The following is a 16585-nucleotide window of genomic DNA, read 5'->3' on the forward strand; positions in this document are numbered from 1 at the left end:
ACGACCCTCACATGGCAAAAAACAGCATAAATCTACATATTCTTTGATTTACTGATAGTCTGTTAGTGTAAAACTTATTTAAAGAGGGTAAATGTTTGGTCCCTGCAGGAAACCAGCTGAAAGTAATTTCCATTTGGACCTGACTACCTGACCAACAAAAGACCCTAAGGCAGTTGGGTTAAAAGCCCCCACTCCTCAGCCACTGGTCCTACAGGAAGGAAAAAGATGAAGGACACAACCATCATGGATGAGTCCAACACGAAGGGAACATTATTCTCTGCTTACAACGACATTTTTATAATTTTTTCCTGCTCTTCCATAATGTAGTACGGGTCAAATCCTGACCTTCATTTCAGCTACTTGCGACTTACCTATCTCAAAATACAGACTTTTGAAAGGTATTACAGAAATGTTTCATATTAAGAAAAGCTACAGCTCGTATCACCGAGAGGGATAAATCCTGAGTTATTCCTTTGCAAACCAGTTACCAGTTTTAGCACTCAGAGCTGCACAACAAATGAATCACAACAAGCTGGAAATGGTGTGACACTAGTGAAGGCTGCAGTCTGGTAAGAAGAGCCAAATAATGCAAATCTGAGAGAGCAAACTGGAAAAACTGCATTTTAGTCAAAAAGCAACATCACTAACTTTAATACAGATATAGAAACATACTACATCACATCTTCCTTATGGTCTCCTTTTAAATATTTAATTATGCTAAACTTAGATCCAGCAAAATACCACCGCTATCATAAAAAAAGCTTTTCATTCTGAGAATGTTGTATGCATCACTGTGAAACCTCACTGCTTCTTATCTTCTATAATAGAAGAAATTAAAGAAAAACAGAATTTATCCATCAGAGAAAGAAATGGTAATACTCAGACAATGTGTGCAAATATGTAAATATGTAGATGGTGAAGGATTCACACTGCCAGTTCGCAGAGCCAAGTGAATGAGAGCCAGCTCTGCTCTGAACGTTGTATAATTGTGGCAATGAGCCTGAGCTAATAAATCCTGCTGCGTCTGGCTTGCACCTCTATGAGATGGAAGTGTGGGCAAACAAGCTCATGCCAATTTGCAATGCATTGTATTGTGTCCTGCCTACCAAGGAGGCACGAGGGGTGTTGCAGTTGACTCGAGTCAGCACAGTAATCTTCTAGCCTGCACAACAGAATCTGTTAAAACAAGTTTTCTAGAGCTCAATTTCAAAAATATTGCCCCCGTGCCTGAAGTAGATCACAGAGTCAAATTCAGTGAGTCCTGCCTCATTTCTGATAAAGCAAATTGCTCAGGAAGACATCTAATCCTGATTTAGACTTTAAACAGAAAAACCCTCTCATCCCTGGGTGCACCATTCCCATGGACACTTATGTTCACCTGTTAATAATTGAGGAGGTGAAAAGATCTTAAAAGCATTTAAAAGGAATTTTCAAAGATCTGTAACTAGTTATTAAATGTGCACTATAGTTTAAGATGAAATACATATAAATTTGAATGAGAGCATATATAGTTCTTGGGAGTTATTCCTACTTAGAAAACTTTTTATAATGATTTTTAACAAGACTTGGGTCTATAGAATAGGCACTTACTATTTATGGAGCGAGTACTATAGAAGTGTCTAGTTCTAAGACATACTCCCAGTATGATATGATGCAACTTTACCTTGATCTGTTCAAATTCTTCAGCTTTTGACACTATAGCAAGAATATCACCTTCTGTTTTATGGGCATCAAACAATTCATTGAAAGTCTATTAAAAATAAAATGAATGATTTAGTATTGAAAATAAAAATTTACAAACAGCACGAAAGCAAGAAACAGTAACCAAGATTTTAAAAAGCATGTAAGGTTAAAAGATTAATTAAGGTTAAAATGATTAATGCCCTGATTCTTCAGCCTTTATTAAAGAAAAATATTTATTTGCTACAAAAGAAAGATTTCAAGATGAATGTATACCTAAAATCAAGCTTCCAGTACTACACATACATCTTCCTTACACGTTTACAACACAACCTGATTACAGTGCCAAAAGCTGTCGAGCATTGCACATGGCAACCTGATAGGATTTTCATGCAGAAAAACTTCTGTTATCAGACTCCATACTTGAATATTCTATCATGTACCAGCAGCTGCACATATTGGCAATATCAAAATGTTTCTTATAATTCATGTAAAAGAAAGCAGAGACCACAGAAATCTCAAACCTCATTTCATATCAAGTCTAACCTTTCAGTATCGCCTTATACTTAGTTTCTTTCTCTTTCTCTCCATCTCGCCCTCCCCATTTCGGTAAACAATGACTTGAAAAGGTACTGAGCAAATCAGCTACATATTCTGTAATATCTTACAACTATTTATTTTATAGTTTCAAAAAGAAGGACCCCCCCCCCAAAATAGAACAATATATTTTACCTCTATAGTATTATACTTAATATAGTAGTGGCTGGCAGTTCTGCCTAAATCTGTTGAGGAAAAAAAGCCAGTTCTTTCTTCAAAGCGAATCATGCGGGCTTTGTCCAGTTTTCTGCCGACTTCAATTACCAGTTGTTCTCTGTGCTTTTCTAGTGCTGGATCCATCTAGAGATCAAGCACATACACAAACATTTATTTGAATAAATGAAAAAAGAAAGCATTAAATGGAATGTTTTGTTTAGATAATTCTGTCCTCAAAAGCCAGAAATAAAATATTTGCAAAAATAAAGAGTACAATTAAGTCAAAATATTCTCGAAATCTCACTAATAACAGTTACATGGACATACTATCCAAAAACTGTTGGCACATTACAAAATAATCAGAATATTGCTTTTACAATGCTTCGAGACTGTATTAATACAATGTAGACTAATAATTTCACTTACAAAACAGCAGGATGATTACAAAATAAATTTACATTAAAGTATTCAAAAGAAATTTTTAATGAAAACATATTCTGAATGAAGTTATCATCACAGTGTCATTTCATAAAAAAGTACAATTTAACAGTATCTCCTATTTATGATGTTTTGGCTGAAGATATACCCTGTTTGGGTATCTGACATGAGAATAGCTTCAGTCATATCCCAAACTGAATAAGCTTCAAACTGGATGTCTGAAACGTTTACTCAGAAAAAAGCTCAAATGCCCCCCAAAGGTTTGTGTATGTTGGCTGGGATATTCCAATTACTGAGTTATAAACTTAGTGTATAAACATTCACGTTTAAGCATGCAACTAGTGTGCTCTCCACAAAACCATTTCTATTCATATCAAAGTTCAGAATATGGACATTTTGCCCAAGTGATAATGTACATTACCTCATTAATATATTCAAGACTGGACAAAATTCCCATCTGAATGGAATTGCTGTATAATTGCACAGGTGTTTCCACACCATGTACCTGGGACACCCAGACCCACACGGGATTCATAGTCATGTTAACCCTCTGGTATATCTGCACCTGAGATATGGCTCTCATTACACAAGTGAGATGGCTCTAATTGTACAAACTCTAACACACAAATTTAAAAAGACTGTGAAACTCTGTTCTGGACCACAGTCACCATTCTCATTTCCAGGCTCGGATAGTTCAGGATCCTACAGAGTAAGTCACATCAGCCCTCCTGGTAAATTCGCACCTGAGATAAATGTCCAAGATGGCAAGAAAGAGCAAGCTTGAAGAACTGCTCTGTCTTGCTTTGCTCTGGTTTTCCCTGGGCCAGTACTCAGTTTCACCCTGGTGCTGATGTGGGTCATCTGCTGGCCAGTGAGGTTGCAGATGAACATGGCCATTTCCATCAAGCAGCTGCAGGACTAGTTCCTAATATTCCCTGTCTTTGCCAGTTGCTCTGAAGCTGTTTCTCCTTAGTTATGGGCTGCCTTAATTTCAAGTCAAAGGCTAAGATGACAAAGGTCTAGAGTGCTTTTCTCAATAGTAAGTCATGCATTGAGGTCAGATTTCAGTGGAGAAGTGGTCAAAAAAAAAAAAAAATCAGGATGCCAGATGTTTAACATTTCTTAAAACTAAAGAGGAAAAAGAAATCCAGAACATTTCCCTACTGCTTCAGCAGCCAAAATTATCTGCCAATCTTTTGCCTTACATACAAAAAAAGTTACACAGCTGTAACAGTAGACTAATATTTAACAAAAAAAGACAAAAGTTTTAACTTTAAAAGAAAGGTCACCAACTTGAAAAGGCTGTGAAACAATCTTGCAGTCCAGAGAATCTGTGGTTAGCACCATTCTTGTTGAACTTGCATAATTAGAAACCCTATAAAGTAAGATCCAGCCTATAATAGCCCTATGCCATACACTTAAGGAAAAGTTTGGCATTTCCACTGCAAGAAACTGAGTAAATCTGGAGTATACACATGCAAAGTATACATATGCGTGGTAAGAGTTTTAATCACAAGAAAGCTTGGTTTCTTCTTGTACAGACATTTGAATGAAACATTCAAAATTAAAAGAAGAGAGTAGAAAGGTCAGAAATCCTTGATAAAGATTGCCATCCTACTAAAGTTTTATAAAATCTTTAATCCTTTTTTTCATCTGCCCTCTTGTCTATTTTTCCACTGTTTCTTCCACTAAAATAAGAGAGTTCTCCCAGGATAACTGCAGTACATTGTTATTTACACTGTTTTCCCAAGCTAACCGAGAGAAGTGTTGGGGCCAAACTCCTCTAATGTTTACAGATAACATAAACATAAATGGCTTATGGGGATAGAAAGCTTTGCTTACCTGTGAGAAGGCAAAGAATGGAGCCAAAAAGAGGAGAAAAGAGACAAAGGGTTTATCTCTAAACAACCCCCACCTTTCCTCCAGAACCCTAAAAGGATGAGCAAATTCCTATAACTCACATCACGTTCTTCACTAATACGACACTCATATTTACTCCACTTCTTTTCCCACTCCTTTTTTTCCTTCTAGCTGCTTATCATGAATTTTGGCCATTTTCCTAACTCAGTAAAAGGCATTATTGCCACTCTGGCAAACAGCCTGAAATGCTGCTCATCAAACCAATGGACCTGAGGCAGCCCACCACGCAAGGCGTAGTCCAGAAACCAGCCAGGAGGGCAACAGCAGTCTCTGGAGAGAGCAGAAGGGCCGCAAACTTGTCAGTGCACAGCAGGTGCATGCTTGCTTGCTGCGGCTTGCTGTGCAAGACCACACACTCCTTTCACAGATATATAGTCTTGGACTGGCACAGGCTGGACCTTTTGTGCCCCTAAGGTAATTAATGGCTACAGCAAGCACCTGGCTTCCCGACCCTGCAGAAAGGGAGAGGAGAACTGGCTTGTGTCTCCTCAGCCCCACTGAACAGCCGGGACGAGAGCGACCCATGGTGCTTATGCAGATATATGGATGCAGACTGGGTACCGATAGCCGGCAGCCAGAGCAAATATAGAAACTGGCATACTGCAAGCTTACTAAGAAATAACAACACACCAATTATGAAAACTAGATACCTATAACTGGAATAGAAGGAAAAAAACTGCATAAGTGAACAAATCTATGGTTATGCCCGCATCTGGCCCTACATATCACCCGTGTACTGTCTATGATGCATTAATGGCTTTAAAGTTTAAAACTGGTTTCTCTAAAAGAGAAGGAGATTGGCGCTGGGTTTGCTCCTACTCGAATGGATAACACTGCAAATTGATATAATTTGTTTCTGTCTTAATACAAAATACAAATGTCTATTGTTAACAACTCAAATCAGGAGGGGTAGAAAGGAGGTTAGCGTCAGAAAAAGACAAGCACTGGCAGGCTCCATCTTCTCAGCAGCTGAATGAAAACACAAAACCCAGAGGAGAGGCAGCAAGTCGTTAGTTGTTTTTTTTAAGTTTATAATAAAAATATTCCTGAGAGTGGTTTATTACTTTTTCATTAGGTGTTACCACCAAGTTTGAATTATTTATCCAAAATTTGTTAATAATACTGGTCAAAAATACCTGTCAAAAAAGTGGGATTTAAATGAAGGAATTCTACAGAAATGGGACAACAACATTCTTATCACTAGAAAGCAATTTTTGCTTTTCATTTATCAGATAGTTTGTGGTTTTGGCTACTTTTATATTAATATATGGTAATTTACTATAAGGATTTTTATAAAAACAGATTTGGGATTACTGGAGAAGGTCTAACGGTGTCTGCAGAAGCCTGCTTAAAGCACATCCCACCATAATGTATTGAGGTTCCCTCCCCCCTACCCAAATCCTGCCTACTTCCACTATCAGCCCCAAAAGCTATCTAAAAAATATCCCTTTACATTCAACTATAGAAGTTACAAAGACTGAAATTGTGTTCATAATAACAGGACAAATTATGAAGCCACAAATCAGATTTAGGACATGTGAAATAAACAACATTTACTATATGCTTCTGACACTTTCACCTGCACTCCACTCAATTATCTGTGTCCAAACCCTGTTAATATTAAAAGCTTTTGAAAAACTGTACAGGAAGAAGTAACTATTGAGAAAATCTGCAAACCATGAAAGTTCCTAAAAATTAGAGATAATGAATTAATTTTGAAAAAAACTTATGTGCAACTGTACTCTGATTTATTTTAATGCATAGAACATTTCCAAATAAAGGAATAAAAAATTCTAAATAAATGAATAAAAGCTCTCATAATTACTAAATCCCAAGAATAAAAGAAAAATATAAAAACATCATTTTATAATTTATAAGATGTCATGGGATGAAACATTCTAAAAAACTGCTGAGAGAGGAAAACAAAAAGAAAGAAATAGTTTCAAGAACACTTGATTTTATCACTTATATCTGGCCTATAGTACTGAAACACTGAGAATAACTAAGCTACAGTAACTGGCTGATAAGAATGAATGTTGTCCTTTGGTGAACAGCCTAGGCAGTCAAAATATATTTTTGTATGAACAGAAGGGACCTCTTAATTTAGTGTTAAAAATAAATACTCTGCTACATAAAATATCTTTCTTTTTCTAAACACTTAAAAAAATTGCTGATGTTAGGTAAGTAGAAATAGCAAATATTTTTCCTCACATCAGGGAAGGATTACAGACCCGGAGAGCAGGTTAGAGATTTTTTTTTAAATGCATTTTCTACCTGATAAGCTTTGTGACTGATGCCATATACTAATGGATTTGCTCTCATCCGTACATAAAGATAAGTGTAACTTATCCATTTTACTGCTTCTTCCACATTAGTTACTGTTCCAAGAGCAATCTGGAAATAGGAAAAGAGACAAAATTAAACGTATATATTACAGTCGAACATAAGTATTAAGTTGATAACATACTGAATTCAGAGCATTAGCACTAGATTAAAGAAAGTGTTAGTAGTTTTCCAACTTAAATAATACTAACATAATTTTAGGACAATCTCTTGAACCATTTATACAGCTACATCTTACGAACATTTAGCACCAGGGTATGTTCTGAGACATTAAGTTACAGATACACAGTCACCCCCATGATCTTCCTCCTGCTTAGGATGTTTGCAAGTAAAAGAGAATACTGAACTGACTTGTTCTTAAAAAAAATCCCCACAAAAGTCTTCAGAGAATATGGTATTGGAAACTTAATGAAAAATGCACATCCACCTTTAAGAGATTTATTTTTATAGCAACGTAAGTGTACTTTTTAGCTTGAGTTCTAACCCAAAAGATACTGACGGTCCTCAGGCTTCTCTTTAGCATGCCTTCATCCTTAGTCATCTGTTTATACACAGTTTTTACAAATAGTTTTCTTATTTTATATCTGGCAAGCCAAATATACAGGTACCTTTTATATTCTTGCTCTAATAAAACATAACAAAGTTGAACATGTAATGTATACATACATATATTTCTCAAGGCTATCTATCAGCTATGCCAGAACAATTGTTTTAATTAGTGACTTTTTTGGCTAATTTTATAGCTATTTTATCATCTGATTAATTACCACCACACAACTTCAGCCCTATATTCTGTTAGTTATGTTCATGAGGAGCAATTTAGTGCTTACTCCAGTTATTAACCTGATTTTACCAAGAGAATTTAAGATTTCCTGTATGCTGCATGAACAATTTTTTGTTGATTGTTGCTGATTAAAACAAACAAAAACCCCTCTTCCTGAAAATTTGTGATCCTTTACTACATTTTAAGAGATCTTTTTTTTTTTTTTTGGTGTTTGCATTTCATATAAGGCCTCCATGTGACTCGGAAAGATTAAAAAAAAATCTATACGAATATAAATGATTTCATATGCATGCTCAGATCCATGCATCTAGATGTTAGCAATATATATATATTCGCTATGAAATAACATAGCTATTCAAAAATAATAATGCAAGCCAAAGCTGCCCTGAGCTAAAACGATGTAAAACTGGCAAAACTTTGCTGGTTTGGCTTTTTTTTTTTTTCTTCTTCTTCTTCCTGATGTCACTGACTACCCCAGGCCTGTTGCCACACATTTCTGAAGTGAAGTTTTGTTCCTGAACAGCATAAGGAGGTTGGGGGAAAGCCCCAGTGTGTTGTTTTTCCAAAAGGAGAGCTACATAATGTTCTGAAGCAGCTAAAAAAATACAGCATTACATAAACTGTTAAAGGGAAGACATCTAACATAGTCCACAGGTTACTATTCAATTTGCCACGCAGGTTAATTGCAGCATTTGATTTCTTTCCCTGATTCAAATATCTTTCTGTACATGATTTGAAACAGCATAACAACATTGCCCGATAGTAGAAATGCGTTCCTGAAAACAAGCAATTTGACAATCATGACAGGATAAAATTCTCATTACAGAAGACAGTGAAGTCTGACAACTTAATTAAAAAAAAATCACTGCCTCATTTGTTCAAATGCCTGATTTTAATACTTACAAATTAAGTATTTTCACAGTTAAAAGTAAAACTGAGAAGAAAGTATGTGATTATGAAACACAGTTGGGTTTCAGATATGCCCCTGAAATCTATTATTGCTCTTTCCTACCTCCCCCAACCTTAAAGCACATTCAGTGAACACGATGCAGAGACAAAAACCAAACGGACCCCCCCACACACACTTCTGAATATTTGCTGCCATCTAGTGTCCATGCAAAGTTCTTGAGGCTTATCTGAAAACGTATACCTTTGTGAAAGCAATTTGGATGGCTAGAAAGTTATTTTTCTAATGCAAATGCTTAAGAGAAATTGTGAAATAAATGATATACAAAATTAGGAGAGAACTTCCACAATATTCAGGATTCATAAATTCAATACACAGACAAGGTGGCTCTTTATTAAAATAAAAAACACACAGAAAAAATGTCCTAAATGGTCCAGCATTTCCTAAACCATATACTAGGTCTTTAGTTATAAATATTCAACGAGTAGAAATATTTACGATGATAAAATTGAACTGTTTGATTGCACCAGTTGTCAGAAAACTCTTTCTTTAGACCTTTATACAAATAATCCTGTTGCTCTCACAAAATGAAAACTTGAGTACTATATTAATCCAACCTATTGTGTTACTCTAAATGAAAAGTATCATCAGCATCAGATTTCATGCTATGTCATAGACTTTATTGAGTTGAACAGCATTTCAGAGGAAACATTTTGACTTTTAAACAAATCTAAACAGATACAAGCAGCCAGTTTTTCTGTTTGTTTGTTTTTGGAAAATGAAGTTCTTCTCTCTAGTGTGTCTGTACAGATTGAAAAGGGGGTCAAAATATTAACTGTATTCTCAGGGTTTTTTACATAGTAATGCTGAATTGCATTATACCTGTATAATTGAGTCAAATTACACTGAGCAAAAATTTCTGTATATGAATCATATATTTGCTGTTAAGGCAACAGAGCAAGGAATCTTTCTAAGAACCTACACTGTAACTTTCTTTTTGCTTTAGAAACAAGCGCATTTTGAACTACCATTTCAATGTCTGAAATGATAATGAAATAATATTTTTGAAAAAAATTTCCAAAAAGTTTTGAAATAATTTCTTAATGCTACTAGAGCTTTCCTAAGTGGAACAGGATCCCACAATCCCACAGCAAAAGACTATTTACATTTACAACTCTGAATTACATCAGACTTGTCAGACTTTAAATTATTATCCATTTTTCTTATTAGATTATCTCCAAATGACTTGTCTATCATTTGGATACACATTTCAAAGGTAAGGGGAGACCCAGTGTGGTAGCTGCTCTCCCACAGGTCAGATCAGCCTGAAGGTGCTGCGCACATGGAGGATGATGCATAAATTCCCCGTAGCCTGGGCTTTGCCTCATGCCCAGATTAGCCACTCTAATCATCTGAGTCCTGAGTGATTTTTTTGGAAAGGCTTTGAAGGAATTCTGTATCTATTTTGAGAATCATAACCGTTGCCGCCAGTTTTCATCAAGACAGGTGGGCTTTGACTCAAGGAAGGCAAAAAATAGATTAGGAGGTTTGGTCCAAACTAAATGTATCACCACCTCATCTTCCCAGCTTCGCAACAAAACTGTAAGGAAATGCAAGGAAAGGTGACCCCCTGGGGAAGATGCACCTATTGTCCAGTACTACAGATCCTCTCCTCAGTTCCCAGCTTGAGGAGCCCCAGCAACAAGCTGGGGTCCAGCTGTGGACATCAGGGAGGGCTGCAGCAGGTGGAAGCAATTAGGGGAGGAATGGTGACCTGCCTTGTATGAACTATCGATGATAGTTCCCAGATAAGTTGAAGTTTATGGTCTAATTAAACCACATCCCCTGCATCTTATCTTTCTTGCTTTATTTCCAGAAAATACAGCTGTAGGTATTTTCTGTTTGCCAGCTGCTTGACTGACCCTGGACTCTCTCCTCTCGACTAAGCACCCTAACCAGGTATCCATTTTATTTTATTTATTTATTTTTTGCATTCTATTTTGCTCAGTGGCACAACTTCAACAAAAAAGGAAAGGTATCTCCATGCCTGTGGTGAATATCTGGTGTGAGCATAATCCTCTTCTGGTCATATTTAGAAGAAGAAGAAGAAAAAAAACTGTCAAAGCAAAACTGCAAACAAAATCCTCAGGAGAGAATTCACAGTGAATGGAAGTGCCAAGATACTTGTTTGAAGTCTTAATTTTGGTGCTGAATCAATGAAGTAAGGTGAATTTCAGCTTTTCCCACTTCCTGGCTTTCCTAAGAACAATAGTATGGTGCCATCCAGGCCAGCACACTGTCTCTCACATTAGCTAGCAGCAAATGCTGAGGGGCAGAAGGTGGCAATGAGAAGGAAGCACCATGTAATACTCTCCCAAATTCTTAAACTACGTGCAGCTCAAGGTCTTCTTGAGTTACAAGTATTCTCTTTGCACTTGATAACTTTTGATGAATTTTTGTTCCATCTCTGTGTAGTTGTCTTTTGAACCACACTATCTTTTAGATAAAGCTTCCTGCAGCATGGAGTTCAATGGTCTAACTACTCAGTAGACATCCTTCTGGTTTTTCTGAACCAGCTGTGGACTCCTCTCTGCCAATTATCTCCTGGTTCTTGCCCCAGAAAAGGCAAAAGCTTTTGCCATGTCATTCATTATTTTATATAACTCTGTCATATCATGTCGCATTTGTCTTTGTTCCAGGCTGAAATGACCAAGTGTACTCGTGTGTTCCTCACACAAAAGCTTGCCTATTCTTTCGACCATCTCTCTCTGACTATTTTCTACTTCTAGAAAATGCACTTTGAAATGGAAATTAAAAAAAACCCTCATTTTTCAACCATTCCCCAGATTTCCTCTCCTGCACCACATAAGCCTAGGTACAAACTTCAAAGCTCTGGATTTCAGTTAGTGATTTAAGTGGCTAGGATTATATGTTGTATCACCCAAAATGTCTGAATCTTTCATTGCCTCCTCCTTAACCACTATCTCTTTTTGCCAAGAGACCCAGTCTAAATAAAAGCACATTGTATTCTTGTAGAGACACTGAGTTTTCCCATACTACCAACTACTACCTTCATTTTACTTGTTTTTCTCCCAGCTATAGATACATCTATAGTAAATTAAGAATTTAAAGAATTTAGCAGTCCTTCTGGCCTAATTGGTTTCTCTTTATAACTACAGCATGAGCATCTGATTTCCTGAATGGCTTGCAAAAACATTAGACTTTGTCCCTAAAACATGTTATTTTATTATGTATCAGTGCAGATTTCCTGGTAGTAGCAAAAGACTTTGTTATGGGAAAGGTGCCATGGTCATCAGTTTACTATATAAATTTACGTAACAAAGCAGTTAACAACATAAGGATTAGGCTCCATACAGTGCTATGGTTACTGCCAAAGGGACAGTGCCTATTGACCAAATGACAGTGCCAGTTGACCAAAATTGAGAGTGCTTCTTAAAACAATATACTGATCAGTTTGATGCAATATGTTTTAAAGTGTATTTATTTTTTCAGTGTGCTGCACCAATGGAATAGTCATCTCCAGCTAACCATAGCAATTTCTAAAACACCTATTATTTTCAGAGGATTCCACTAGAATAGATCAAATCCGCATATACAGAAGCTTAGACTACTACTGTATATAAAGAAATGATGAAGTTACTTTCCAAAAAAACCCTAACACAATATCTTCTTGTAATTGCTCTTAGTATTGATTTCCTGTAATCAGGCAGGCACTGATTTTTCCTGCCTGTCATGACAGAAGGATAAGCAACATCAGATGCATCAAAGGACAAAACAATGGTGGTTTCCTGGCCCTGTTACTCTTTTGCTTTTCAGCTTTTTCTGTTTCATGTATAACAGTGCTATTTCTGCTAACAACCATCCACCACAGTCATTAACAAAATTCTGACTGCATCTTACACTGTTGTAACTGTACTGCAGCCACAGAACTGACACTAATTTAAAGCAGTGAGTACGTGGTTCTTTTCAGGCAACATTGCCATTACATAACACTGGGGAGTCTGTAAAGAAATAGTTGTTTTTTAAGGAAATACAGAAAATAGTTTTTCTCCTTTACTGCTGTGGCTAAGCCAGTAACAAAATGATTACCCACACTGTTTTATTCTGGCATCTAACTATAGCAGATTCTTTTTAATTTTTGGTGATTTTTTTTGGCTTAATACAGGAATATTTGTTTGCTGCTTTGGGCATTCAAAATTTAAATTTCTTTCTATGCTAATTTGTCAGTCTCCTCTATTTTTCCCCAAACCCCCAATCTTGTGGTAGAACTGCTGCAGTTGTAAGTAGTTTTTATGGTATTGTATATCATATATTTTCCATATATCCTTGATTGAATAAGTTCAGACAACTACCTACCGTGAAACTGAATTAGTCTTCTATTCCATTGTTCTTATTCTTCTTAAGTTCTATTTTAACATCTCAGGGAGGAGGGTTAATTGCTTAATTCTATGCCATAAGTGTAACCAAATTGCTTTTGCAGTGTTTGTTAGCATTTTTTTTTTTCCAGAGTTCTACTTGGATACTCAATTATTGTTAAGAGTCTCTCAATTTTTACTGAGTTTTCCTCCAGTTCTGGAAAGAATCTTAGTCATGTTTACACATTTGAAAAGAAACTGCTTAGCAGAAATACATACCTATCAGGGCAAAAAACTTCTCTAATTTAAATCTGTATCCATAATGTTATAGATTTTTATAAAGCTTAACGAAAAGGATTGCTCTGTTGTTGTCAGTCTTATCTGAAATTGCTGCAACTCACTATTTTTTCTTTCAGGCAATTTTAGCATTCAACAATTACTGTAGGCAATACTTACTCTAACATCACAGAGCCCTTTCTTCCTTGAGTGTCTTGCTTTTGACACTTTTTTTCCCTGTGGTTCTTCAACATGAGGAGAAAGTATCCATTTGGAAAGGCATCAGCTTAGTTGGTGCTACAGAAGGGTATTTACCTTTCCAAGTCTTCTGTAATTATTTTGATAGTTTTGAAGCTAATAGAGTGTTGATAATTTATTAGTTAATGCAGGGGAAAAAAAGAAAAGATACTGCTACCTTTAAATACTGTTGTTAAAATCACAAATCTGTGACAAATTAAGATGGTTCTGCATCTCTAGCATTTAACCAGCTCGGTTCCATACTCATTTCATTTTCTGGTGCTAAATGCAACAAGTTCATGCTAGCAACAGTTTGGCACCTTCGTTTACTATACAGCACAGAAAGATGCAGAAACATCCAAGTGCACCCATGTTATGCTATAAATATTTTGTTAAGTCATTGTCAAGAATTGCTATGAAATAAGTACGTCGCAATAAGAATCTGCAGTCAGTGCAGTGAAAGAGGAGAAATGTGTTTAACTATGACTAAACAGTTCTTCCCTTGATAAGGAAAACAAATGACTAAAATTTATTTTTAATTTTTCCTCTGCATAAAAAATTCAATAAATGTAAATTCACTTGTCCCCTCAAAAACAAAAAAAATTACTTTCTTTAAGCATGCATATAACAGTCAGCTGTATTTTCTAGCCTTACTGGAAAGGCTGGTGCATTTTGGAAGTACAGCTCAAGTTGGACAAACAACAAGCTATCCTGAAGCACCTCTGCCTCTCTGAAGAATATTACACATTGAAAATTAATAGCTTATATCTCATACTGTCTTAACTAAGCATTCTCAGTCGAGAGGAAAGAAATAGGACTGGAAGGACTCCTGGTGCATCAGATCAAATTTGCTCTTCCTTATATGTAACCACATCATACAAACACCAGCATGCATTATACAATCTTAATCTTAGAAAAAGTTAGCCTTGTTTACCTCCACTACTCTCAACTGGAAGGCTTTCCCAGGTCCTAAATTTCAGCCTAGTTTATTTATGACCATTTCAGGTCATTTGTTCTTGTACCAATATTGGCCCAAACTATCATTTTTCTTTCTTGTATTCACTTCCAGCTCCTTGCTAACTAGCCAGGAGAGACCTATTGCACCTCCTTTGAAACTTTCTTTTGTGAAACTAAACAACAAAGCTTTTTTACAGTATGTCAGTAGAGTGTTTTCCCCACAAAAGCTAGCTTGTCTGCCGGAGCCCAGTGGCAGGGATACTTGGTATAATTCAGCAGTTGGGATACTGGTATAACTCAGCTAGCACAGTGACAAAGGTTCTAGCCAACGTGCAGCAGTACAGATTAAGCTCGCATCTGCCTGGAAAAACAGTAGCATATAGCTATGCCATTTATTTTTCATTGCAAGTCAGCCCTAGAGCTTTTCTCTGATCCAGTTCACTACAGGTGCTTATTATTCCTTTGTCTTTGTAATTCTTCACTGACCTGGAGGTTAACTAAAAAATGGGAGGTATAAATTTCTGATATTAGAAAAAAGTAGAAAAATAAATCCTTTGCTGGGCTGGAAAACAGATCAAACACTCTTTCATGTCTAATTCATGTATTGTAAGAAGAAAATGAAAGTTTTTTCTATGAAATCTGACGGGATTCTTTTCTAGTGAAATAGTAAATAGTTTTCCTAAAAAAAAAAAAAAAAAAAAACTTACTAGTGGGCATCCAAGCAGTAATGCTTCCAACAGCATTTTGAATAGCCCTATCAGAAAGTGCTTGAAGTCCACTGAAAAGCTTAGCAGTTATAAATAGCTGTTACGGTGTTTTTCCTCCCCTCCTTACTCAGTTTTAAGTTATTTCTGTAGTCTATGCAAAGCCTCGTGGCTTAGATCCTACTGCCTACTTGATCTAAAAGAAGTTTCAGAGTTGATATAAAAGTGTCATAGTTCAAAGCTCCACTTACAATTGTCAAAATTCTGCTCTGTTTCAATTTAACTTTTTTTTCATTTCCTATGATGGAATTAAAAGAAAATATATTAACAGCTACAGCAAAAAATAACATAGTCACTTTCTGTAATAGTCAAAATTTTATAAGGTTATGCTTATGTACCTTTATCATGGAGATCATTTTTGTAACTTTTACAAGCACCTCCAGGCAGTGCTTTTTTATTCTTTTGATTCGTTAACTGAACTGTCTCTGATTTAAGACTTTAGTTTGATCTTACACAATTTTGTAGGTACTCATCTTCATCGCGTGTTGGGCCCTTATTAAATACTTGGATCAGACCTGTAGTAGTGTAAGCATTATTTTAGTTCTTTCTTTCATGTCTATATATTTCATTCTACACTGCAGATAGCCACATATATTTCAAACTGTCTTTGATTTTTTTAGTTCCTAGAAGTTCAATCTGTTCATTGTTATATAAAAATATACAGTGTGTGCATGTGGAGTTTAAACAGGAGAACACTGTCATCACACAATTAAGACTTTTGAAGTTCAGCTGGAAAGGTCTCTTGGTGAGAAAAAAAACAACTTAAATCACTATTTAAGAACTTGATAATTAACACTGTCCCACAGATTCTATTTAGGACTCCACAATACCACTGCATTTGAATCAGATGAAAAAATATTAATTCTATAAGTAATACTGGGACAAAGTTATTGGATAAAACATGTCAAAACAGTCTTCCTACCTCTATCAGTAACAAGTTTCTACCATAACTTTTTGATATATTAGTAATGCCATTTAAATTTTAGCAGCTATAACATAATAGTTTGCAATCTCTACTACTTGTAGATGTAACTACGATTTGTAATGTAACTACATTAAAACTGTACTATACACTTATATTTTATTATTATTATGCAATAAACATTTTAGCACAAACATTGGCAGTAGTTGTGACACATTTCTAAGCAAA

General features: G+C 35.9%; 1 protein-coding gene across 2 annotated transcripts in view; it reads right to left on the reverse strand.

The window, feature by feature from the left end:
• Positions 1–16585, reverse strand: part of ASCC3 (activating signal cointegrator 1 complex subunit 3) — a 282237-nt gene that overhangs the window by 85621 nt on the left and 180031 nt on the right. For both annotated transcript variants that reach the window (XM_064508824.1, XM_026122085.2), the window contains exons 17-19: positions 7066–7185; positions 2413–2577; positions 1664–1750 (exon numbers count right to left, since the gene is read on the reverse strand). In XM_064508824.1, coding sequence (XP_064364894.1) covers positions 1664–1750; positions 2413–2577; positions 7066–7185 — 372 coding nt within the window. The remainder of the gene's footprint in view (positions 1–1663; positions 1751–2412; positions 2578–7065; positions 7186–16585) is intronic.

Source organism: Dromaius novaehollandiae, chromosome 3 (assembly GCF_036370855.1).
Source record: "Dromaius novaehollandiae isolate bDroNov1 chromosome 3, bDroNov1.hap1, whole genome shotgun sequence".
NCBI lineage: Eukaryota > Metazoa > Chordata > Aves > Casuariiformes > Dromaiidae > Dromaius > Dromaius novaehollandiae.